General features: G+C 38.0%; 4 protein-coding genes and 1 long non-coding RNA gene across 6 annotated transcripts; 2 read left to right on the top strand and 3 right to left on the bottom strand.

Annotated features, from left to right (window-relative positions):
• Positions 1 to 2,605: 2,605 nt before the first annotated feature.
• Positions 2,606 to 8,925, bottom strand: LOC113740197 (26S rRNA (cytosine-C(5))-methyltransferase NOP2B). Its single transcript, XM_027267727.2, has 17 exons — positions 8,775 to 8,925; positions 8,054 to 8,356; positions 7,794 to 7,954; positions 7,590 to 7,653; positions 7,358 to 7,491; positions 7,168 to 7,251; positions 6,996 to 7,070; positions 6,824 to 6,895; positions 6,674 to 6,747; positions 6,177 to 6,229; positions 5,277 to 5,386; positions 4,974 to 5,042; positions 4,772 to 4,846; positions 3,993 to 4,085; positions 3,834 to 3,913; positions 3,655 to 3,754; positions 2,606 to 3,208 (listed from the first exon to the last, which is right to left on the bottom strand). Exons 2-17 carry the CDS (start codon positions 8,328 to 8,330, stop codon positions 2,933 to 2,935), a joined length of 1,797 nt encoding a protein of 598 aa, XP_027123528.2. The 5' UTR covers positions 8,331 to 8,356; positions 8,775 to 8,925; the 3' UTR covers positions 2,606 to 2,932.
• A 1,069-nt stretch (positions 8,926 to 9,994) lies between these two features.
• LOC113740291 (exocyst complex component EXO70A1-like) lies at positions 9,995 to 12,306 on the top strand. Its single transcript, XM_072045150.1, has one exon. The coding sequence runs from the start codon at positions 10,138 to 10,140 to the stop codon at positions 12,160 to 12,162; it is 2,025 nt and encodes a 674-aa protein (XP_071901251.1). The 5' UTR covers positions 9,995 to 10,137; the 3' UTR covers positions 12,163 to 12,306.
• An 806-nt stretch (positions 12,307 to 13,112) lies between these two features.
• Positions 13,113 to 16,559, bottom strand: LOC113740292 (glutamyl-tRNA reductase-binding protein, chloroplastic-like). Its single transcript, XM_027267862.2, has 5 exons — positions 15,949 to 16,559; positions 15,726 to 15,806; positions 14,430 to 14,534; positions 14,073 to 14,222; positions 13,113 to 13,521 (listed from the first exon to the last, which is right to left on the bottom strand). The coding sequence occupies exons 1-5, from the start codon at positions 16,420 to 16,422 to the stop codon at positions 13,285 to 13,287; spliced, it is 1,047 nt and encodes a 348-aa protein (XP_027123663.1). The 5' UTR covers positions 16,423 to 16,559; the 3' UTR covers positions 13,113 to 13,284.
• A 1,075-nt stretch (positions 16,560 to 17,634) lies between these two features.
• On the bottom strand, positions 17,635 to 20,345 carry LOC113738440 (uncharacterized). Of its 2 annotated transcripts, none has more exons than XM_027265642.2 (7): positions 19,716 to 20,345; positions 19,516 to 19,578; positions 19,070 to 19,209; positions 18,742 to 18,779; positions 18,608 to 18,650; positions 18,074 to 18,241; positions 17,635 to 17,938 (listed from the first exon to the last, which is right to left on the bottom strand). In XM_027265642.2, the coding sequence occupies exons 1-7, from the start codon at positions 20,108 to 20,110 to the stop codon at positions 17,772 to 17,774; spliced, it is 1,014 nt and encodes a 337-aa protein (XP_027121443.1). In that variant the 5' UTR covers positions 20,111 to 20,345; the 3' UTR covers positions 17,635 to 17,771. The 2 variants fall into 2 exon arrangements, with proteins under 2 accessions (XP_027121443.1, XP_027121442.1); XM_027265641.2 differs by having other exon boundaries at positions 17,635 to 17,962.
• A 1,249-nt stretch (positions 20,346 to 21,594) lies between these two features.
• Positions 21,595 to 22,263, top strand: LOC113738536 (uncharacterized). Its single transcript, XR_003460163.2, has 3 exons — positions 21,595 to 21,628; positions 21,926 to 22,007; positions 22,173 to 22,263. It is a non-coding gene; the product is annotated as an uncharacterized lncRNA (long non-coding RNA).
• The last annotated feature ends 1,812 nt before the right edge of the window (positions 22,264 to 24,075 follow it).

Below are 24,075 nucleotides of genomic sequence, written 5' to 3' on the forward strand. Positions count from 1 at the left end.
GGCAGAATTTGGGGATTCTTGTTGTTTTTGTTGTTGGGTCAGCCCTGTCCTGTCCTGTCGTGTCTAGGACCAGTAGTACTACTACTATTATTATTATTATTATTATTATTATATATAGTCAGTGTATTATTATTGATTTTGTTTGCTTATAAAGAGAAAGAAATGACCATTTATTTTACCTACGTCTTCGCTAATTGTTTGTGTTTCAGGCCGCCGCTTGAATTGCAAAAATTTCTCATTTCGATTGATGATTTGCTGATTGCTGATTGCTGATTGCTGATTGCTGATGATATCGTTGGTTTGGTTTGGTGGGCTTTCTTTCTTTAGCAAGTACAAGTACTCCGCTATATAAAGAATTCATGAACTTGGACATTCATTAACAACCACCGAATGTCGAACAGATATATATAGTAATAGTATGATGATGAAGATTCATATACGTATATATATATATATATATATATATATATGCGTAGGTACAACAACAATTTTATAGTAGCCGTAGTAGCAGCAGTAAGTTTTTTTTCCTAAAAAAAAAAAAAAAGAAAAAAAGAAGAGAGGAATGCAGAAGAAAGAAGAGGATCGTATGTTACTCCATATAACAAGACTGGGCTTCAAAAAAGTTCGAGTAAGTAAAGTAAAAAAGAGGTAGGCGGTCGTGGTTATTGGTGCATTTGCATTGGTTTGATTGGTGCATTTGCATTGTGACAGCACCGACACTTGTGGGTTTGGGAGTGGGACAACCGTAATTGATCCATCGCCTAATACTCATTATACATACATACAGTAGTGGAGTATTATAGTATAAGAAAGGAGTTAAAATATTTTAATTTGCTCTAAAAAAATTGTTATAACAAAATAATATCCCATGTGTTTTTCAACAAAATTAATCGACTTACTCAAACAAATATGAAATGCCAAAAAAAAAAAAAAAAAAGGGTTCATAACCCTAAGTTCTAACTCAAAATCTCTTCAATTCTTAAACCATATTGAAATAAATAAGAATTTCAAACTTAATTGTTAAGCTAAACTCCAATGCATCAACTTCCATTAAAATTTTATCTCCAAATGTAGTTATAGTTAGTTTAGCTAATTACTAATTAATATTTAGTGATAGAATTAAGATTTACTCTGGTGTTTAGTAATATATACATAAGTGGGCTTATATTCTACTAGTACTTTTGTCTTCCATTGATTTCACGCGAAAGAAATTTTAAGTCTAGTCTTTATTTATTTTATACTAATAAATGCTTTCCCTCCCTCCCTCCCTCACTCACTCACTCGTTGCCACTTGCCACTGCCTATCTTTCTCTTTTGGTTTTTTTTTAAAAAAAAAAAAAAAAAAATCTTTTCCTTTCTTTCTTTCTTTTTCTCCTTTTCTTTTTATGGTAGGCCAATCAATTCAATGCTACAAAAGTGACGACAAACTCTCCTCTCTCTCTCTCTTTCTCTTTCTTTAAATGTTTCTTTCTTTTTTTTTTTTTTTTTCTTTAAGCCTCTTTATGTAATGATTTTTTTTCTTTAAGCCTCTTTATGTAATGATTTTTTTTTTTTTTTTTGGTTTAAGAAAAAATCATTACATGCTTTGCTCTTGTATTCCTCCTCCTATACAATTATTAGCAGTACTAGTAAGTAAGTAGCAGCAGAGAGTAGTGTGTGTATGTAAACTAAAGAAGGAAAGCTGGTGACCTACAAAGCGAGAGGGATGAATGGCAGCAGAGAAATACTGCTCACTACTTTGCGGAGAGGCGCATTCAGTACAGTACTTACGCAAAGAGCAAAAGTATAGTAGTATAGTATAGGAGACAAATGGAAAACTTTTTTTTTGATAAGAATGGAAAACTTGTTAAACGACCAAACAAAAACATATTTGAAATTTAGTACACTAAATAAATAAATAAATGGTAGTGTAAATAAATAAATAATACCAGCGGAGGTTGACATACCCAACCACCCCCTAGATTGGTCTATTAAGGAGGAGCAAGAAGCAAGGCGTCAATTAAGGAAGAAACAACCATCCAATTCCGATATCCTCACCGCTGACCTCTCATCTCATCACGTTCTTCTTCCCTCGAGGCGCAGAAGAGAGAATCACGGCGCAGAAGAGAAGCAAGAAGACACAGACCACGACAACTTACCACCTTCATAATTCATTTACCAACAATCACTACCAGTAAACTAATAAATATGATAGACCAACTCCCTCTATAGGAGTTGGAGTTGGCCACCACATTAATTGTGGAATGAGAGGTTTAAACTCGCTTCCCATCAACGCGCCTCTATATGAAAATTGTTCTAAATTCATTTAATTCAATGGATTCCGTCAAATTCTCTCGACTCAATTAAACCACCCCGCGCTTTAGAATAGGTTCTCTCTAGTAGGAAATGAGGAATAAGAGTAGATTAAACTTGTGCCATTATGACAAACAATAAAAACTAAAAAATATGGTAATGAATGCACCATGCTATGATGCAGCCACTGATGCGATGCGACTTTAAAAAGAGTCATCCATCAAATTCCGGCATCCAATCCCCCGACCAGACCAATAGTTTTGAAAATTTATCTCCATCAGAAACAGCCAGCCGTTCATTAATTAAAGATATATGACAAAAAAAAAACTTTGGAATTTGCTTCACCAAAATTCAAGCTGCTAAAACTCAGCTCAGCACCAATAGTCAGGTTACCAATTGAGTCGAATTGGATGGTTTTCGCCCAAAAAAATTTAAAAAAAAAAAAAAAAATGACACAGACGAGACGTTGCCTAAATGCATGCCAAAAAAAAAAAAAATTTCGTTTCCGGCTCATATTTTGGGATTCCCAACCCAAACATACAAAAATACTCTGATCCATAGCTGTACACATTTTGCTCGGCCCCGACCTGTATAACTCAGATATACGTTCGTAGCTCCCCGTGAGGCCTATGCCCGCCTTTCATTTACTTGTGCGGTGGTGCCCTTCTTTTCCAACATACCTTCTTCCCTTCTTCCTCTTTTTAGAGGCGTATTGGTCCTTTCCTTTTCCATCTCTAGCAAAATGAATCGGTCGGCTCCTATTCTCTTTTGCAGCACCAAATTCCTCGCCAAGCACGTTAGGATCTCCTTCAACATTATTCTGGCTGCTGCCTTTGATCTGCTCAGTATCTTGGCCCACTTCCCTTCTGGGCCCACTGTCTGTTGGTGTTGGCATGGCATTGCTAATTTTCTTCAACTGGAAGAAAAAGCAAAAGGAAAAAACGAAAAACAAAAGGAAAGAAGATGTAGGCAAATTTGGTCAGAACTACTATACTCAAGACAAGGGGTGCAAAACTGTGTAGGTGCAAGACAGACACGGCAAATTCAAGCAAACATGCCCGCCTTTCATTTTTCTTCTTTTGGTTTCTTTGGCAGGTGGTGGGGACTGGGGAAGCATTGGTAGTGCACAGTTAAGTCAGTATTACAGCATCCTATTGATTTTAAAACGTACAAATTTTACTACTAAAACTAACATACAAATGTTTTCCCCATTAAAATTGATCGCAAAAATCTTTCCTCACCAGAGACGCCCAAACAGTGATTGAAATCCTGTGTGCGCTTAAAATGCTACCTTTTGTGTTTCAAATCATGCACGGACCAGATCTTTTAAAATCAGAATTACCAACCAGTCACTAAACATACCTTCGCCACAAAGAATCCATCCATGTTATGAACGTGGGGATAGAAGCGTCTTGTCTTCTCCAGTGAGATGTCAAACCGGTGTTCTCTAAAACGAATAAACCTACATTAAGGAAGAACATCTACTGTTATTTCACGCGCAAAGACATGCTGATCCGCATAACTGGGAATATTTACAATACCCTGGACGGCCAAAGTCAAGACCGCATGGCACAAGCTTAACACCTCTCTTTTTGAGCGCATAGTCTATGACTGCTTCATTCTGTAAAAGTCCAAATGTTAAGAAGCAACAACAAATGGATGGCGTGCATACTGGATATTCAGAAGCATGAATCACTAACCTCGGCAACCATAATTGAGCATGTTGAATAAACAATATATCCTCCTGATTTTGAGTTGGCATCTACCATGTCAATTGCTGCAAGAATTAATTGCTGAGAAGGAAAGCACAAGTTAAACGAAGCACATTCTATGTAGCAAATCAAACTGAATCATAGTCTCGAATAAAACATTTCAAGCAGATTCTACACCAGGTAAGACATCTGAAAAAGCTAGAGCAGCAAAACATAGTCCAAATTATTGCACAATTAAAAACGCAAACCAGGTTGCTTAGAACAGCTGGTTATATATTCAACCCATAAACATTTATGTTTCAACCCGACTTCCTTCAGCTGGTTATAAGCCCAAGCACTCTCCATTTTTTTATCTTGACTAGTATAATTTTTTTTTTTTATGACAACTAAGATTTAACTGCAGGAAATACACGTGATTGATAGAAGGCACATGCACCTCCCAATATAGATAAACAGACAATTGCAATTATTAGGCCAAAAAAAAAATCTAAACCCTATGATATTTCTATTACTGGGATCCACATGCGACAGGTTCTGTTGTCTATCGAAGGCACCTGAAATTACAAGAGCGACTGCAATATCCTTAGTTCTTCTATCAACTCAAAAGACGACATTCTTACACTGCTTAGTCCCAAAGTTTTCTCATGACCAATACTCTGATGCTCACAAGTTTACCAAGTTTCCAATAACAGCTTATAGGCAACATCAGATTATACCTAAATAGAGGAATCTATTTCTTTATAAGGTATTGACATCGTCAGAAGTACCTTCTGTAAATGGGCAGAATTCTGTATATCAAGAGCAGTTTTTGAGGTTTTGACGCTCTCATCTTTAGATATTACCTGCGCATAAAATTAATAGCATCTAGTTATCAGGCATTGGAAACAGAAAAAAAAGGGGGAGGGGGGGGGGGAGAGATTGGGGGAAGAAACCAATTATGGAAATAACCTGTGAACCCTAATCACATACCCCAGTACCGCTGCAAGGAGCATCCAACAACACCCTATCCACAGTGTTTTGACCCAGAAACTTGGGCAGCTGAAAATCAAATTTAAAATCAAAAGGCCATTAAACGATTGGCACAAACATAACCTATTCCCAAAAAGAATAGGAAAGAATGATTGGTCTTCATGATGATACTTGCTAATAGTCACATTACATGCGCACTAGTAATTACTAAAAGATTTCTCCTCATCCAGAATAACAAATAAATAATACTAAAGGTCCACAGTTAGCAGCACAAATGAGTATGCCATAAAAAAGGATCCTAACCTCCCTCCCATCATAGTTACAAACAACAGCGTTAGTCACTCCCATACGATGTATGTTTGCACTGAGTGATTTGAGCCTTGATGCCTTCATCTCATTTGCATAAATTATTCCTGTGTTTTAAGGAAGAGCACAGGTAACGAAAATTCAACCAAAAGTTCACCAATTCTAGGGCAGCAAATATGAAAATACCAGGATAATTTTATTATAGCATATGCAACCATACAAACACACACATAGAGAGAACAAAAGTAGAAAGCAAGTTTAGAAATGGTCCGCCGGCACCACAATCTATAAAGTTAGACATTTGTTTATCCTGCAACGGTTTCACCATTTTGGGGCTTCTTCAAAGCTCATAGGGAAGCTAAAAGAAAACAAGGAACAAGAGAAGGCCTTCCACAATAGCAGCAGCAAAACATTAAATGGAAGATTATTCAAGTCTCACATGCCATTCAGCAGCGGAATGCCTTAGAGACAATAGCAACATAATCAATACCCATCATGTCTCGTACTTCTTTACCCCAAAAACCAATCAAGGAAATACAAATCCAAAATGCCCAAAGAATTCACTCATTTAAGTTGTTGCACCATTGCATAAGCTGAGCAACTACTATTTGCTTGCATGCTTAATACATTGCAGTTCTTAAATTCTGAAAAGCAGCTGGTCATCAAAAAATGTTTTCCCAATGTTAACAACAGTAGTGCAAAACTATGCAAGAATACAAGGACAGGGAAGGCGTATGTCAGGGTAGAAAAGGTTATAATTATCTGAACAAGCATCACATGTGAAGATGTAAGGTTTTGGCATGGCAACCAAAAAGTGTTGTCCTGTCAAGCCACCAAAATAAACACCAAAGGAAGACTTAAAACAGCATTGGCCATAAATCAATAAATCAAACATACCACTATTTTTCATTAGCGCAGCAATATATGTTGTTTTACCACCAGGGGCAGCCCTACAATAATTACAAAGAAGATTAAAAGAGATGCAAACACACTCAGTGAAGTACATATAACAATTTAAAAAAAGGACTGATACCTAGGCAATTAATTTTACACAGCTGGAAACATGCCTATGTGAGAATTTGAAAACAGTAAGTTACGGACATAGAGAATAAATGAGCCAAAAGGTCTGGAAGCAGGCAGCAGGAAGGAACAACCAGAATATGAAGATGGGTAAACACAATGGAGGCAAAGAAGGAAAGTGTACGGAAAAAGCAGCTCATGAGCACAGAATAGTTTTGCCAAGAAAAGAATTTTGGGAAGAAAATAGTAGCAGCTCATAAGTACAGAATAGTTTGCCAAGAATTTTGCGAGGAAAAAAAAAGTAGCTTGTAAGATTTCAAAACATAGAAAGAAAAAGCCAATAAATGATTCAGGAACAAGCTGTGGTTACTTACGCCATATCAACCACTCTTTCCTTCTCCTGAGGAGCAAGGGCCATCACAGGCAAAAAAGAACTTGCACCTTGTAGCTGTTAAGAAACTTACTGTTAGCAGCATGACCAGCCAAAAACAAAAAATCTTCAACAACAAGAGCACAGATCATACCATATAATGACCAGCCATGTATTCAGGAGTGGCACCGATCGGAACTTGAGAGTCATATACAACCAAGCCAACCTACAAATTCAGGAAATGTTTTACAATATTCTTTAAAGATCAGTACAGAACAATAAAACCTTAAATAGATCAGTCAGGTGACACAAGCAAAAACTCTTACTTTTGACCACTTGCTCAAAGGATCTAAGTTGACACCCCTGTTCAATAGCACACCAGCCAAATCTCTCCTTCGTGTCTTTAGCCCAAGTATGTTTTAACAAGATGCAACACGTTAAATGGAGAAAACATGACAATGTAACAGGATTACAAGAAATCAAAAGGGTTATCCTCACTTTCAAAGTGTTTGCACGAAGACATATTGGCCGAGGCTTTTCAAAAGTTTCAATAAGTTCCATCAGTTCAACAACAGGAAAAATCTACAAAGAGAATGTAAATTACCATAAGTTTTAAGGGGTGAAAGAGGAGAAGAAAAACAAAAGGCAAAGGTATTGTGAAGTGCAAAAGTGACAGATGATAAATCACCTCCATCAAGGCTTCGATCAGAAATTCATTATATCCGTAATATGAACACAAATCCAACTTAAGCTGATGAGTATATTCTTTTCGTGTCACACCCTTAGGCCTCAGCTCCCCAAAATTTGAAAGCACACGAACAACTGAGTCATATTTAAGTAAAGGTAGAGAAGAATGAGTTTAGGAATAACCAAAAGGGAGAGAATACGGCAGAAAACTTATAAGCAGACATAAAACTCACTCTCTTTTATCCTCCTCTGAAGATTCGAGAGATCAGGGGGCCTATTGGCTTCTTCTTCGAGCTCCTAAAATAACAAATACAAAAAAAAAATATCATACTTAGCAAAGCCGTCTCAAGTAAAATAGAGTAGCTAACAAAGCAAAACTCCCATCCCCCAATCCCCAATCCAAACCCGGAAAAGACGAGAGAAGAAAGAAACTGGACCTCCTTGGAAGGCAATCTGAACTCATCAGATTGGTGTTTAATGTTAATCTGCAATTCAGCTTCTGCTTCCTCCTCTTCCCTTGCTCTTCCTTCATCAATAGCCCTAGACTTCTTCTCGATGTCAGATTCATCTGAATCAGAATCTAAATCTGAAACCTCCTCTGCAACAGAAGACATGATAAAGTATTTGAAGACAATAGATTAAGGACAAAATATCAGGGGGAAACAATAGCAGACTAATGTATTGAGAAACAAGGCACCTCCTTCTCCTTCTGCATTTGCTTGCAGAATATCAAGAGCAAAAGGATCATCCCCAACAGAAGACATTTCAGAATCAGAACCAGAATCAAGGTCCTGTTGTTGATCATCATCAGAAGTTTCATATTCATCAACTTGTTCATCCGTTCCATCGGAATCACTAAGAAGATCCTCTTTTGTTGATGGTTTGGCTGCAAAAAGTTCTTTCTTCTGCTTTTTATTAGGAGGAGGTTTTGTGGGGGTTTTCCCGGGCATATTTCCGAGCTTTGGCGCAGGCATTAAAGCTTACGTGGAAGCAGCAAACACTGTGAAGATGACATTGCAAGTATATCAGTTCAGGAGGAGGGAGGAGGGGAGAAACCAATGACGTGATAAAAGAAAGAAAAAAACTTTTTTTTTTTTTGGCAAACATGTGAGAGGGAAAGGGAGACAAAGCACACGAGACGGAGTGGAGTGGAGACTCAACCATGGTTCAAAGACTCGTCACCGGAACCTGGCTGGCCGTTCCACAGAATCAGTGGCAACTAGCTCAGCGAGTATTCGAAGAAGAAAAAAAAAAAAGGCAGCCCAATCGGTTTGTTTCAACCCAGGACCAAATCAAGAAAATTTCGGCTTTGCAAATGTCAATAAAAAAAGACCATGAAAGTGCCCCAACAGCATCGCCAAAGCATTAATAACAGAAATCCAACGGATAAAATCAATTAAAGAGGGGAATCCCCATACCAATCTTTGGGCCAAACTTGTCTGCTCAAAGAACAGCAAGAGGAGACGGGCGCCTGGTGCTTCCTTAAGCAAGGAGAAGGTTATCGCGGAGAGGAGGAGAGGCAGAAGGTTATCGCGGAGGGTGAAGGTGGGCGTTGGGCTGGAGTGAGTGGCAGGGTTTAAGGGTTTAGGCGTCTAGCCTCCTTTAGGTTAGGGCTAACTTTTCCCAACGGATGCCACCACCCCAAAAAAAAAAAAAAAAAAAAAAAAAAAAAAGAGTTTAGGAGTAATCGGGAATTATTCTTTCATTTCATTTTCAGGCCCCAAAAGTACGACATTTATGTTTCTTCGTTTTACTTTTAGGCCCCAAAAGAGTATCGCAAGTAGGTCCTTTTGTGGAAGCTTCTCTTTTCTTTTTTTTTTTTTTTTTTTTTTTGTGGAAGCTTCTCTTTTCAGTGGAGTAATTTTTTTTTTTTTTTAATTTTTCCAAAACAGTTAAAATTGGATTTGCTACCATAATCTGACATCTTGCCAATTGCCCAAGCAGCAAGTGTATTCTTGAACCAAAATCATCTCTATTCGAAGGCAATTCAAGCCCGGATCGTCACCAGAAATTAATGTGGAATTGATATGATGTTCTTCTTTGGTTTGAGTTGATGCTGCCTTCACTCCTCCTCCTTTGCTAACGCGTACAATCAAGGAAGGAAAAATGGCTTTTTTGCTACGCAACAAAGCATTTGTGTTTCTGAAGGAAGGGTTGTCAAGATTGAACCTTCTTCATAGTCTACAGTAGAGTAGAGTAGAACAATTCAATTCAAGCAAAGAAAAAGCCTGCGAATATTGATAAAAATAGAGAGGAAAATAGTTCATTGATAATAATAATAATAATATATATATATATATATATATATATATATATATATATATATATATATATATATATATATATATATATATTTGCTGAGCCTGAGCCTGAGCCTACGTTTCTTAGGAGGTACGAGAAAACAAAAAGATGGCCAATGAATGAGCATCGCACAGCACAGCATTCGGAGTCATGATCATAACACTCTGTCGGACTGATGACGGGAGGAAATCAACTTATTAGTTAATTGAAGAAACAGAAAGAATGGGCCACTGCTGCAGTTGGGTGGTTGTGGATTCTGAATATTCTTGCTTTGGCAGTCAAGTTTGGTTAGAAACTTGGCTTAGGGTTGAGAAAACCGGCAGTTGTTGATCAAGACGACTTCCATGAATTTTCTTTCGGTCCCGTCAGCTTATAATGAATGCTTTTTTGGCCAATCAATAATAATAATAATGTCTTTCTTATTCTAAACTATATACAACCGTTTTGAGCTGCAGGCCACTATTAAACTCTCATTCTGCCATGGCACAGCAAGAGCAGGACCTTGCCTCCGTTGCTGCTGCTCGCCAAATTCTCAAGGAAAGCTTGGAAAAATCATGGGATTTAGACTTCGCCATCAGAGAAACGGGCTCCAGATTAGACCAGAGCGAGCAGCGATTGGCATCACTCCGATCCGCCATTGGAAATGTGGCTTCTAAATGCGCTCTTTATGATGTCAGGGGCCATGTTGACCGTGCTCTTGGCCCTGCTGCTGCTGTTTTAAGAATCTTTGACGTTGTTCATGAGCTCGAGACTTCCCTCATCTCAGCCGATCCTTCTTCTGATTTGCGTAGTTATCTCATCAACGTTCAGCGGATGGAGGAAGCAGTCAAGCTCCTCAGAGATAGTTGCAAGTTGGTCACTCTTTGGCTAGAAGATGCAGTGCAGTTTCTTCAAGACAAAGGCATTGAAGGAGATTTGTACTTTCTTAAGTTCAAGAAATCCTTGATGATACTTCAACAATTGCAGGAAGTTGAGGAAAATTTTGGTCTCGATGGAGGGCTTCTAATGGATGCTTTCAACCAGCTTGAAAATGAATTCAGACGCCTTGTGACTGACAACAGCTTTCCTCCTCCCCGGCCTGACGAGCTAGAAGTGAGTCCAATTCCTCCTCCACTATCTTTCCCTGACTCTGACATAGAGAAGATGCAGACCATCATGGAGAGGTTAACTGCGAGCAATCGTCTTGACAGGTGCCTGTCCATCTACATCGAGGTTCGGACTTCAATAGTTACGACAGCGTTACAGGCACTGGATCTTAGTTACCTTGAACTATCATTGTCTGAATTTGATAGTGTGCAAAACTTAGAAGGCTGCATAGACCAATGGGTTAAGCACCTGCAATTTGCCGTCAAATATCTATTTGAGATGGAATACAGGCTTTGCTATGAAGTCTTCCAAAAAGCTGGATCTGATGTCTGTATGGAATGCTTTGCAAAGATTGTTCTTCGATCCGGATTTCAGAATTTCATCAAGTTCGCCAACTCAATCACACGAAGTAAGAAGGAAGCGATCAAGCTTTTGAAGCTCTTGGACATCTTTGCAGCATTGGATGAGCTGAGACTAAATTTTAACAGACTCTTCAGTGGAAAATCCTGTTTTGATATTCAAACTCAGACCAGAGACCTCATTAAAGGAGTCGTTGATGGGGCTTGTGAACTTTTCTGGGAGCTTTCTATTCAAGTGGAGTCACAAAGGTCATCCAATCCACCAAGTGATGGCAGCGTCCCAAGGCTGGTACGCTTTGTCATTGATTATTGCAATATACTGGTTGAGGATGAGTACAAGTCAACATTGCTGGACGTTCTGGAGATACACTGCAGTTGGAATAATCTTGAATTTGAGCAGGGACTTCTCTCAGGCCAGGTCCAACGCATACTTGAGGCACTTGAGCTCAACTTGCAAACTTGGGCAAAAGCGTACGAGGACACCAATCTGTCCCACTTTTTCAGGATGAACAATTATTGGTATTTTTGCAAGAATGTTGAGGGAACAAAGCTTGGTGACCTCATGGGACACGATTGGTTGAGGGCTTATGAGGACGACATGGAGTACTATGCAGCAACATATGTCAGTGAGAGCTGGGGAAAACTTCCAGCACTAATAAGCGAGGAGGACTTGGTTTTGTTCCCAGGTGGAAGAGCGATCAATCATAATCTGGTACAAAAGAGAATTGAGGAATTCTGCAATGCTTTTGAAGACATGTATAAACAGCAATCCTACTGGGTGTTGTCTGATAGAGGGCTGAGACTGAGGACTTGCCAGCTTATAATGCAGAGTGTTTTTCCTTCTTACAAAAGCTACATACAGAAATACATGCCCCTGATCGAATATGAAGAAGACACCAGTAAGTACGTGAAGTACACCCCTGCAATCTTGGAGAGTATGATCAATTCTCTATTTCAGCCGAAAGTGGGGAAATATGGCAGCACCAAATGCACACATCTTGCCACTAGGATTAAGAATGCTGTCACAACTCACCTTCCCTCAACTCCTGCAGCTGCATGATCGTGTCAAGAGTTTGATGATTCTCGGCGACCAATTACTTCATCATATATAGAGCTAAGTCTATCCTACATAGTTATGCGTTACGGAGTTTCCAGGATGCATACAAAGGAAAGCAATATTGGGATCAAGCGAAGTTTTCACAGCACAGTCTCCCCTTAACCTCTGACCGATTAGCTGAGGTGTTCTTGTTGCATATGATACAAACAACATGGTATTCATCTATAACCTCAACCTGTATATGTATAGCTCATGTAAGACTAAAATTATTAAATTCCCTATCATGAGGTCCAGAATCTTGGGGGAAAAAAAAAAAGAGGGGTTGATGTACAGCAATGATGTTATATAGATATCAATTTCTGTGCTAAGCGAACTAATATGAAGCGATTTATATGGAAATCAGAAAGCCTTCTGATCCAAGTCAATGATGCATCTCGTTTCACCTTACTAGGTAGAAATAGCACTTTTATTGCACTTTCTCCTCAGCATTACCTGCCCTCCAGCAGTTGTTGACTGTCCGGCTAAAACTGGAATTTTGATTTATATTCTTAAAGAGAGTGCAGCAAGCCACTCGTGTTATCAGGAGTAGCACATCACGGGTTGAATTTGTTTGAACTATTTGGCTTCTAATCACCATTCAGTCAGTAATCAAGTTCAAAGCAAGAGAGAATTTGGTGTCTCTACGTTTACTTTTGTAGAACTCTAAACTATAGGTTGAATAAATAGAATTTTCCTCTGAGCTTTCGATACTAGAAAGCTGGGGGGTTGAACCGCTCAACCAAGATAGACAGACATTGCAAAATGACAACTAAAGAAAGCAAAGGCGGTAAAAGCAAGACAACCTAATCTTGATGGCAACATATTGTTGTGAATATGATAACCATCCTATAACAAAATCTGCAAAGGAGAAGCAGATTTCAGGCTCTCTCACTCCGCAAGCGTGTGATCCAGTATCCAGTAAAGGGGTGTTTGTGAAGAAAAAGTTTAAAATATTTGCAGCCCCACCGTAAATAGTGGGGCAATAACATACAAAATTTGCTACCTGTAAAATGGAGCAAAAGATGAATCCATGCAGCAAAATTGCATAAGAAGTTAGTTAATCTTAGATCCCGAAGCTGTTTTTACTCAGCATCTGCTCGTAATCTTCTTCAGTTGTTTCACTCGCTTGAATTCTGGGACCTGGAAATTCTTTTCCACTTCCCAAGCAAGTTGAGACATACAATTGAACGCTGATTTTGCACCCTTCTCATCTGTTACTTCTCCAGGAAAAGGAATTCGGAAATCAAATACATCATTTTGAGTAGAAGTCACCCGCATGTCGAAGCCCAAGCGATCAACCCAGACCATCTTGGCATCCAACACCTGTACAAGAATCTTCATTTAGTTTACCTGAACCAATACTAACCAAAAAATCCAAGTGCTAGCAAAAATAATAGCCAAACTTAGTTGTCACTAAATGAAATGTACTCATAGCTGATAAATACTTCTAAAACCAAACATCAAGTTTATCCAATTTCTTATTGCCATAATTCCATTTTACAGTTCCAGCAGAACTGCCAAGAAACGTTTATGAATCATGCATTTTTAGCTCCCTCTTAGAAGCATATTTACAGATCAGCTTTTTGTCTAACATAGAAGAGTCCTTATGTTCTACAGAAAATCATGCAAGACAAGAAAATTAACACTAGTTTCTAAGAGTTTCACATGGAATGATGGAAATTTTCCAAATTGCATGATTAGTTTCCATCATATAGGATGAAATACAATGTGTAAACCAAGGATAAGAGGAACCAGTAGAATGTATTGTTGGCTTCATGCATCTAACAGTCGCTTCTAGCAGAAAGATTTCAAACTAACACAAAATCAGTGACAAACAACAAATCAAGAGCTACAAGATTCTACAAGAACCAAACCTGGAAACCCAAGTCTGCATAGATGTTACAAAAGCGGTAGACATCTTCCATATTGTTAGCATTTATCTCATCCACAATCTTTTCTGCAAAACCTCGGAGTGGGTCGGGGTTTGCCAACTTATAATCTGCTGATGTGACCCACACACCATCCTAGAACAGCACATATCACAATATGTTAATCTCTTTCACTGCACTATCCGTAGTATAAGAAAGATTTTCCTTCTTGAAGAACAGTGCAAACTTGAAAACAATACCAATGTGGGAGAAAAAATACAAACATCAATGACACATGGCAGCAACAATGATCACAAGAAAATGGTTTGATGAAAGCATACGAACAACCAACACCCAACATACCTCCCCAAAATCTTCCATGTGAAGTATACGTTCCACAGAAACAACATATAAAAGGCCTTCGTCAACTTCCTCACCAAAATTCTTTTTCCATAAAGAGCGAAGCTTCTACAAAAGAGAGAATGGCAATCAAAATGACTTGAACTGAAAAGTATGCAACTAATTGTTTCCAGAAAACAGAAAACTCCAGTTTACTAACAAGCTTTTGCTCCATATTTAGAAGACATAGTAGTTACAAAAATAGACCTTTTTCTGGCTAGAGGAGAAGACGAAATAGACTACCTCATTTCCCACTCAACAATGTGACAACATAAAAGAGATTTCCTTCAGTTCTAGTACTCTGCGTATCTTATGTCTCTCAAAAAGTTCATGGTTCCTCTACTTCTTTGTCCAAACTATTTTTACTTGTTCAAGCATTGTCTCTTTATTTAATTTCTTCACTTCACATCATACGCACGTAATCATACAAAGTAGAATGAACATGTAGTTCCTTTATTATGATTGTGTTGCATTCTATTTCACTCCGAGAAGCATATAGAATCTTGACTATATTCCTCAGGCTTACCATAGAGTGGCAGTAAGAGATATTGTTCTAAGTTGATTAAGAAAGATGGCTAAAAGTGCAAAATCTTTAGTTTCACTGTAGCCTTCTATGGTCAGGCATCTTTGTCTATGTCACTCCGGTAATCTAGCATAAATAACAGAAAATTAATAAAGGAATAGCTTTCTCCCAAGATTCTCATAATTTATAGATAGATTAGTCAATAAAGAACACTTTGGAAGGTACACAATGCCCTAGGCACTGCAACTTGTATATCTAACACACTTCACTATAGGCGGAGAGAGAAGTTGGATGAACAATTTGAAAACCCAAATTTCAATAGGATGCTGTTCATGGATATATTTTATATTTGAGTGCTTCTAGATGCCTTCAAAAGCTAGGATACAAGGCAAGGCCATGAATTTCTATGATTGTAGACTCGTACTGGCCAACTTATAGTTACCCAGCACAGCCTGCCACTAAATTACGTTGAATTCAAATAGCATTCTACATTTTGGTCCAATAAAATAAGTGCTCCATCCAAGGATCGAAAAAACAGGTGAAAACCAATCGATGTGGATCCATTAGCACTTAAAGAAGCTGCCATGTTGATGGTGGATTTGAACATCATGCGAAGAATCTGTCAGGCCATTAATGCTGTCCAATTTGCTAACACGATCGTGAAGGGAAAATTGGATTGGGCTGAAAAAGAAGGTCTGTAACTCTAGGAAAATTGTGGCAAAGAAAAGAACTTTTACCTTGGAAGCCATTTGATCCTCTACCTTTTGAAGGTTCCCCAGTAGTGTGCACTGTGGAGTCCGCAACCGACACTGATCCAACTGGATTAAGGCCAATTTTTAGTTCTCAACAGAAACAGTTGAATAAAAACAACTTAGATAGATGGGAGTAATAAATTAAAGATGCAAACTTGATCGATGGACGAGATAAAATATCGCGTATCATTATTCGGAAGAAGCAAACCTGAACATGGAGGCTAGAGCGCGTTCCGTTATTAGGAAGGAATGTTGGGACGGAGGTATCGAATTTCAAGCACAGGACTGGAGTGCCTTGAGAATCAACAGCAAAGCGAACACCAATTCCGAGAGGCCAACCACCATGCTCAGATTCTTGGGTGAGGGCAGAAAGAGTGCCCCGGGAGGCTAATTCCACAATGGTTCTGGACACTTCAGCTGGGAATGGCTTGTGATTATCGGTGGAGGTCAACTCCAAGTGGGAGCTTCCAGGTTCTGAGACCACAGAAACTGAGCATTTGGGAGGCGCAACCGGAAATCTGGGACATGGGTTCCCAAGTTTTAGTTGAGTGAAAAACTGACTGCTGGGACTGGGTTTAGAAACAGAAAGTGAAGGTTTGGAAAAGTAGGCAGTCGTCGTCGTCGTCGGGGGGAGAGCAGAAGGTGGGAAGTGAGAGGTCAGGGATTGAACTTGGAGAAGCATTTGTTTTTTTTTTTTTTTCCTCTCCCCTTTCTTTCTTTCTTTTTCCCGGTAAAAGAACGACAGAAAGAAAGAAAAATAGTTTATTATTCCGGTGAACGCTCCGAATTACTAAATGGTCACTGATATTCCCCGGGGATGGGAGTGGGTTTTTCTTTTACCTTCTAATGGCTGTGAAAATGGAGAAAAGATAGGAGTGGACTGGGGGCAAATTCTCAGAAGCAGAGACCAGCTCCAACTTTGGCCACCGGCAAAGAAATAATAAAATCAAAATTCCCTCCTTTTATTAATTTGGCTTTTTTTTTTTTAATAAATCCTTCTTCCCTTCTCAAAATTCGCAAGGAATTGCGTTAAAACATTTTATCTAAACCTTTTTTGTTTGTACCAACAGTACTCTGAAAAAATCAGATTATTATGCATTTCTGACACACAAAATCTTAAATGAAATTTACTTTCTTGTGAATGTAATCAAATTACATTCCCAAAACCTACACGCCTTAAATGCAAAAAAAGTCATGTTTGAATTGTTATTTTTATGATTTTTTTTTGTCAGAAAATATATTATAGCGATTTGAAATTGTGAAGTAAAAAGATAATTGAGAAATATATTCACGAAAAACGTAAAAATTTTTTGATAGAAAATCACAATCCAAAATATTTAAAGTCAATGGAATCTGGCAACATAACAAAGAGAAGTTTAAAGATGAAATGGTGCGAGTATATATATATATATATAGATTTTTCTAGAATGGAATTTGTTTCATAACTTCTTCAACTGGATGGGTAAATAACTTTAGAATCCAGACGAAAATTGAAACAGACAAGACTTTTTTTTTTTTTTTTTCTTTCGAAACCTAAAGAGCTAACGTCAATTTTTACAAATCTAAACCCGAGGAAACCAAGACTTCATTTGACTAATCATTGATGCAGGCGCAGGACAATATAACACTTAAAATCATTCGAGTTCACACAGTGAAGCAGGGATATTTATTGACAATTTCATGAAAATGTAGATCATGATGGCAAAAGAGAGAGAGAGAGAGATATATATATATATATAGAATCCGAATCGAAGGTCCTTACTCCTCACTCCTTAATTAATGAAGAATACGGGATAGGCCCCTCTCAAATTATCAAATTGCGATCCTGACTCATTTGACTAAAACCAAAGGGCAAACAGAGATAATAAAAGAAAATTTGATTGCGCAAGAAGGATTAACTTGAACGAAAATGCCTTGTGCCAGCGGCAGTGGCTGTTTTCATTCATTTTGCCACATTCTTGAAGAATTAACAACATAACATTATTATTGTTGGAGCGAAAGGAAGGAGAGAGGATGGAGTAGGAGAATCTTTCACATGCCACCAGAATTGTCTTTAACCATTAAAACCTCTCCGCAAAGCTTTGTAGGAACTTGTTCCAGTGCTTCCCCTTCTTGCCAAGCCTGGCCAACCAATACTCCGGGTCCCAAATGACGGACATATACAACAACTTGATCGCAGAAAGGCCATGGATGTTTTGCTGAAATGTAGCATAAGAACAGCACTGGATATAAAAGTTGGTGTGGATTGACAAGTTAAAAAGGTAGTACATGTATCGATTCGATTTTGCCACATTGAGAATGCGATGATGATGTGAATGCTATTACGAACGAACCTGGCTTGGGGAAGCCCTGGGGATAATCAGAGAGATCCAACAGTCCGTCACCAAATTCATACGCTAAATCACAAGGCTGCTCTGTCGACACTACTTCGTGGATTTCTCTGATGACCGTGAAATACAACGGGATAAAGGAACTTGAAATTCCCTCCAGAAGAGATCCCCCTAAAACGCCAGACATCACACTGCACTCGGTCAGCTATTGATACATTACATACAATAAACTTGGTTGAAGCCAGCGAGGTATCAAGTCTTGAGACCATGTAACCAACATAAACGGACCCTATTTCTCTGTTTATGATATACGCCCATTACAAGCTGATAAAAAATTGGCAGAGACACCAGAGGTACAATTCTTAATGTTTGCCCGGAAAAAATATGTGAAGTATAACTATGAGGCTACCATCAGACAAACTTAATCCATCCATTTAATTTAAAATGTTCCTTGAGCTACTACGATTCACTTGAAGGAAATGGACAGAAGCAAGGACAAAGGGCTTAACCAGAAATGTAAATACCATCTCAACATACCAATGAATCGTCCATATGTCCTTTCCTTGCTGTAAAACAGTGCCTGGCCACGAAACCATAAACAAACAGTTAAATTTGGTCCAAGGAATACTAGTTCAGAGGCTGCCTAAAGAGAGAGTTATAAAAGAGTTGACCTTCTTGAAATATTTCATCCAGGCAATGGCAAGTGGCCCTGTACCAAAACAAGAAAAGATTTCCTTTAAACTTCCGCAATATAAGGTTGCCTACGACTTCTCTTGAACCTTATTTTACAGGAAGCAAAAACCAAACATGGGAGCACTTGAACCATCATTATACAGAGTCCATGGTTGTTAAGCAAATTAATTTGCTTCCACCGTAGAAGACATATTTGTCCATAACATGTTCTTAAATCAACTGAATCACAGCCTTGCTTCTTCATGCGTGCTAATAAGAAAAAAGGCTTCCCTAAAGAAGATACATGAGGTGTGATTAGCAGGGTACCTCCACTTGTTCGGCAGTTCCAAAATTCAAGTGGCAATGCATGATCATCTGCATGAGAGAGCAGATTGGATGCGCTTTTCACAGCTAACTTGGGATCGTCATACCGCGTGCCTGCTATTTCCCATGCTCTTGATATGAGCCTGAAACATAGCACAGACTTAGAGAAGCAAGAGTTTTTATATGATTACAGTATTCCACGCATAATAAAGTTCAGGTAAGGTTACCAACATGAAACACATGAAGCAGCGAGGGAAGCAAATAAATTTAGCATGGATGAGCAGCAAACACTAAAACTTTTCACAAACGGAAGAAAAACACAAATGCGATTCACAAATTATTAGTAGTAAGGAAAGACGTCCATCAAAGATTGGCTTGCTTCTGCCAGGCAAGGTGCTTCCGAGACTATACTTATATTGATGATCTAATTAACAGAGAGATTGAGGTACCTGGGATTGAGCAAAGAAAGCAAGCGATGCCGCCTTTCCTCTGGAATATCCTCAATTTTCTTCCTAACCAAAAAGCAAACACTTGGAATTAAAACAGATGGAAAAACCAGTTTTTTTTAACCAAAGAAAAAGACAAACAAGGCATAAAATCCAACTGAGAAGTATTCAGCGAGCAGCATTTTGTTTATGGTTGAAAGTACCAAAGATAAGAGGCGGGATTGAAAGAAGAGGGGTCCAAAGGAATGAGGTGCTTGGGAGGATCAAGAAATGAGACGATGTCCTGCTCGTCCAAGTATGATATTCTCCCATTCGGCAACAATTCGTAGGGTTTATCATCCCAGGGTGAGGAAGAAGATGAAGATGAGGAGGCGCAAGGCAACGATGTCGCATTTAGTAGTCGAGCAGAAGAAGAAGAAGAAGCGGGGGAATGTTGCAAAAAGTGGCGGAAAGGGTTAGAGGGGTGAGGGGGGAGCTGCTGCAGCTGAATCATGTGCTGAACAAATTGGGGGCGATAACTACGAGTGGTGGTAGCAGTAGTAGTAATTGGGATGTTGGTGGTGGTAAAGCCAAAGCAGCAGCAGCGGGAGGAGGCCATCGTCCCTGCTCCCTTCTCCTAATAATTAATTTGACGCTACTACTCCTCCAATTCTTCGATTAATTACTACTAATAAAAGTAGGGATGCAAGCAAGAAAAGATGATCCCAACTTTTTGAAAGAAAAAAAAACTATGCAGATTGATGATTAAAGGGTCATCCTAAATCCAGTTTATAAGTTTCAGGCTTGACTGCTTGAGGATTGTTCTTATCTGTGTTCTTTCCGTTTCATCTTTTGCTTCTCGCGCTTCACGCTTGGTGGAGATAAAAGACAGATAAGGAGAAGCCATCTGTCTCACTTCATTTCTTAATTAAGCTAGGCCGATGCCAACTCATGAAATGAAAAAAAGGGTTTGTTTTGACTGGTTCGCATAATTTACTTATTTGAATCATTAATGCATTTTTCAATTATATCTTTATCTCCCGTACGTTACATTATTATCATTACCAGTTCATTGATATGTTGCAGATGATCTACAACAACATGACATGTGCCATTTTTCAAGATTTTTTTTGATTATTTATTACTATTTAACAAGTTCGATTAATGTTATCTAATGCTTCTGTCCAAGATTTTTTTGGATAATTTATTCTTTAATAAGCTCCTGTTATCTAATGCTTATCTATGTTTAGTTTAAATGTTTAAATTCTGTACGAAAAAATTTGAATTAGCTATTTTTTGGGGTGTTTTTAAAAACTTTGCTGTAGCAGAGTTTTTAGGGTATATTTTGAGATACTTTTAGAAAATATTTTTGGATATTTAAAAGTAGAAGAGTTTCTATAATGTATTTTGAGATATTTTTAAAAATTTTAAACTAATTTATAAATTACCTTTTTAGAGTACTTTTTAAAGATTTTTATATTTGAAAAATTAGTTTTTGAAAAACACTCCTATCCAAACAAAGCTACTTACTTGTTACTAAGTAAAACTCACTTAGTGATAATTAATGGACTTAGATGGATTGTACCATTCTCCAAAGTGTAGGAGTAGAAGTAGATATAGATATTGATTATTGATTATTGACGTTTGACCAAAATAAAAGAAAATTTTAATTTAACATTTCCTATAGGTAGTAAATACCATAATTAAACTAACATTTCCTATGGGTAGTAAAGACCATAATTAAACTAACTTATCAATAAGTCATCCTAATCTACCTACTTATTAGTCTACATATTCTATAAGTTTTCTAATATTAATAGTTTGGTACATGTTTTATAAATTTTTTGGAATGCTCCAAAAAATTAACAATTATATATAAAAAATTTAATTTACATTTAGAAATTTTATAATGAACTCAAGTATATGTTTCAATATGTACAATATTTAACAATTATATGTTTCAATGTGACTTTTATTCACGTATTCAAAATGACCCAAAAAAAATCTCAACATTCTTTTGTGTGCTCTTTTATGGGTTTATTGAGTATTATTATGTCTTTTTAAGATAGGATGTTGCCTCGTACAACACTACAACTTCGGGCAAGACAAAAACCAGCCTTTTACAAACATCAGGATGGTAAGTTATTTCTGATTGGCTGGGGTTAACCTTTCATGCTGAGCTTGGTTGATTTTTGTTTAAAGATGAATATAATTTTGTTTTGTTTCAGGATGACAAAAGATCAAATGTAATTCTTCATTAAGCAATTATGATAAGTTTAATTTCCCAGCTTGTGATGTGGTGGTCTGCATTTCTTTCATCTGTGTGAGCGTGGAATATACCGGAACTTAAATCTGGATGGACCACCTTGGCCCGTATCTTAGGTTAAATGACTTTGGACTTCCTCTGATATTATTAGTTGCTGTTTTTGTGCAGGTGGGGCTTATCTCGTCATTTCCATTATGTACCAGAAATATTAGCAGCTTTTTTCTGGACTGTGCCTGCTCTGTTTAGTCATGTAAGCAAGTGCGACAGACATAAGAAGTTGTAGTGCTTGACATTCTTTTTTTCCTCTCTCTCGAAAAGAAGATTTACAAGGTCCTACCAGTATTTGGGTGTCAGTATCTTTTACAGTAAACTTCACGACCCTTTTTTTTTTTTTTTTTTCTGGGGGCCTTTGCAGTTTCTTCCTTACTTCTATGTAGTGTTTCTCACAATCCTTCTCTTTGACAGAGCCAAAAGGGATGGCAATCGATGCAGATCAAAGTAAGCTATGATGAAATCTCTCTGTCTCTCTGTCTCTCTCTCTCTTTTGGTCTATGGGAAGTCTGTTTAATGTAGGACACAAAAATCTTTCGCAGATCAAATGCAACTTTTTGGCATTTCACGGCTTTACACTAGTTCTTGTGCTTGTTTGATGTGTCATCAGATGGTTTTGAGCTCGTGCATGGTCTTCTTGGAAAATTCAGTCCTTGTCCTCAATTAGTAATATTACAGATGGGATGGTTTTGTTGCATGCATGCTGAATTAGGAATATTACAGATGGGGATGGGATGGTTCTAAGTAGTAGAAAGTAGCAAATAGGTGTGGGTACGTATGTATGTATGTGTTTGGAAAGTGGTTTCTGAAAGATGATCAATCCAAAATATCACCTGCATATTTCTTTTGGGAAATGAAAATTCCACCAGCCAACTGACGAACCTCAATACCAAGAAAATAAGACATCAATCCGAAATCTGTCATCTCAATCGATGCCAAACGTTTCACTACCCTTCCTTCCTTCCAACTTTCGCAGAAGTGGTTGTACTTTGTCGTCGTCTTCTTCCTTCCCACCCCTCCTCTCTTGAAATGTTATAAATGTCGCAGGAGTCTTCCTGCTGCAGGCAATTGGTTTTGAACATCAATCAGTACATAGTTACTAATAATCTGCTTATGGCACAAACGAGAAATATTTTGGAGGCGCTATAATTAATTAGGGACTAGGGAGGGACTACTACTTCTGCTTTGTCCCTCAGTTTCACGGAGCCCAATGTTGTTTTCTTGCACGCATTATTAGTATATACTGCCGGACCCGACTCGCTATAGAAGAAAATATATTGTGCCAAAATTATTACCAGAATCTGCTGCAGGCTCTCTCAGGTAAAGATTTTTAGGTACAATGGAAGACAAAAGAAAGATTTTTATGTACGATGGAAGACAAAAGAAAAACGGTAGTAACGTTCGTGCAGGGCCTCTACGCCTATCGGAGAACAGATCATGTCCACGATGTTGGGTAAATTTTTAGTAAGACTATTTAATGCAGTGACTGTTATATTTTCTTTTTGTTGCTAAATGGTGATTTTTGGCCTCGATTTCTTCTGTTTCTATTGTAGATAACTGGGTTTTGTGCTTGGGAATATTTGGGACGGGGGCTGCTAACTTTACATATTGGTAAGTCTCGAGCCAGCATTTTATATTGCTGAGCCTAGCCCATAAGTTTTAGTTTGGTCATTTCAGGCGCTTCTTTCCTCATAACAATTTCCTTTCTTTCTTTTGTCTCAATGGTGCCAGGATGGATTTTGGTGGCCGATGGTACGTCATCTTATGGTATATGGAATTATTTTCCTGTTTATTTGTTTGGTTGAACGTGTTTGTCTGGATTGATGGACGTGATTTGCCAGCCTCTTATGCGTAGCTTACAGCTGAAACCTGTTTTCCTTTGAGTGCAGTCAATGAATTTGATTATTTGAATGCTTTACCCCTTTGGTGGAGAACCAGTTAAACATTAACCTTTCACATAAAGTGAGAAATATTGATCTACCTCAGCTAAAGTAGGTTCTACTTTCCATGCTAGTAGTTCAAGACACCATATTGTCGTCATTCTGTAAGGGATGTTGTCCTTGTGATTAGACTGGAATATCTTCTTGTTTCTTACCTTTGTCCCTCATACGTTTTGATCTTTGTTCAGGGATCCCTTGGTAAATGGAATAGTACTAAGAAATATGCTTCCCTTTCCAGGCCTTTGTCCATCCTGTAGAATCAGTCTGCTAGGCTTAGGAAATGTCACGATTGACTCTTGTACTATAAATTATTTAATAATTATTGGT

This window comes from Coffea arabica, chromosome 4c, assembly GCF_036785885.1.
Source record: "Coffea arabica cultivar ET-39 chromosome 4c, Coffea Arabica ET-39 HiFi, whole genome shotgun sequence".
NCBI classification, from domain to species: Eukaryota; Viridiplantae; Streptophyta; class Magnoliopsida; order Gentianales; family Rubiaceae; genus Coffea; species Coffea arabica.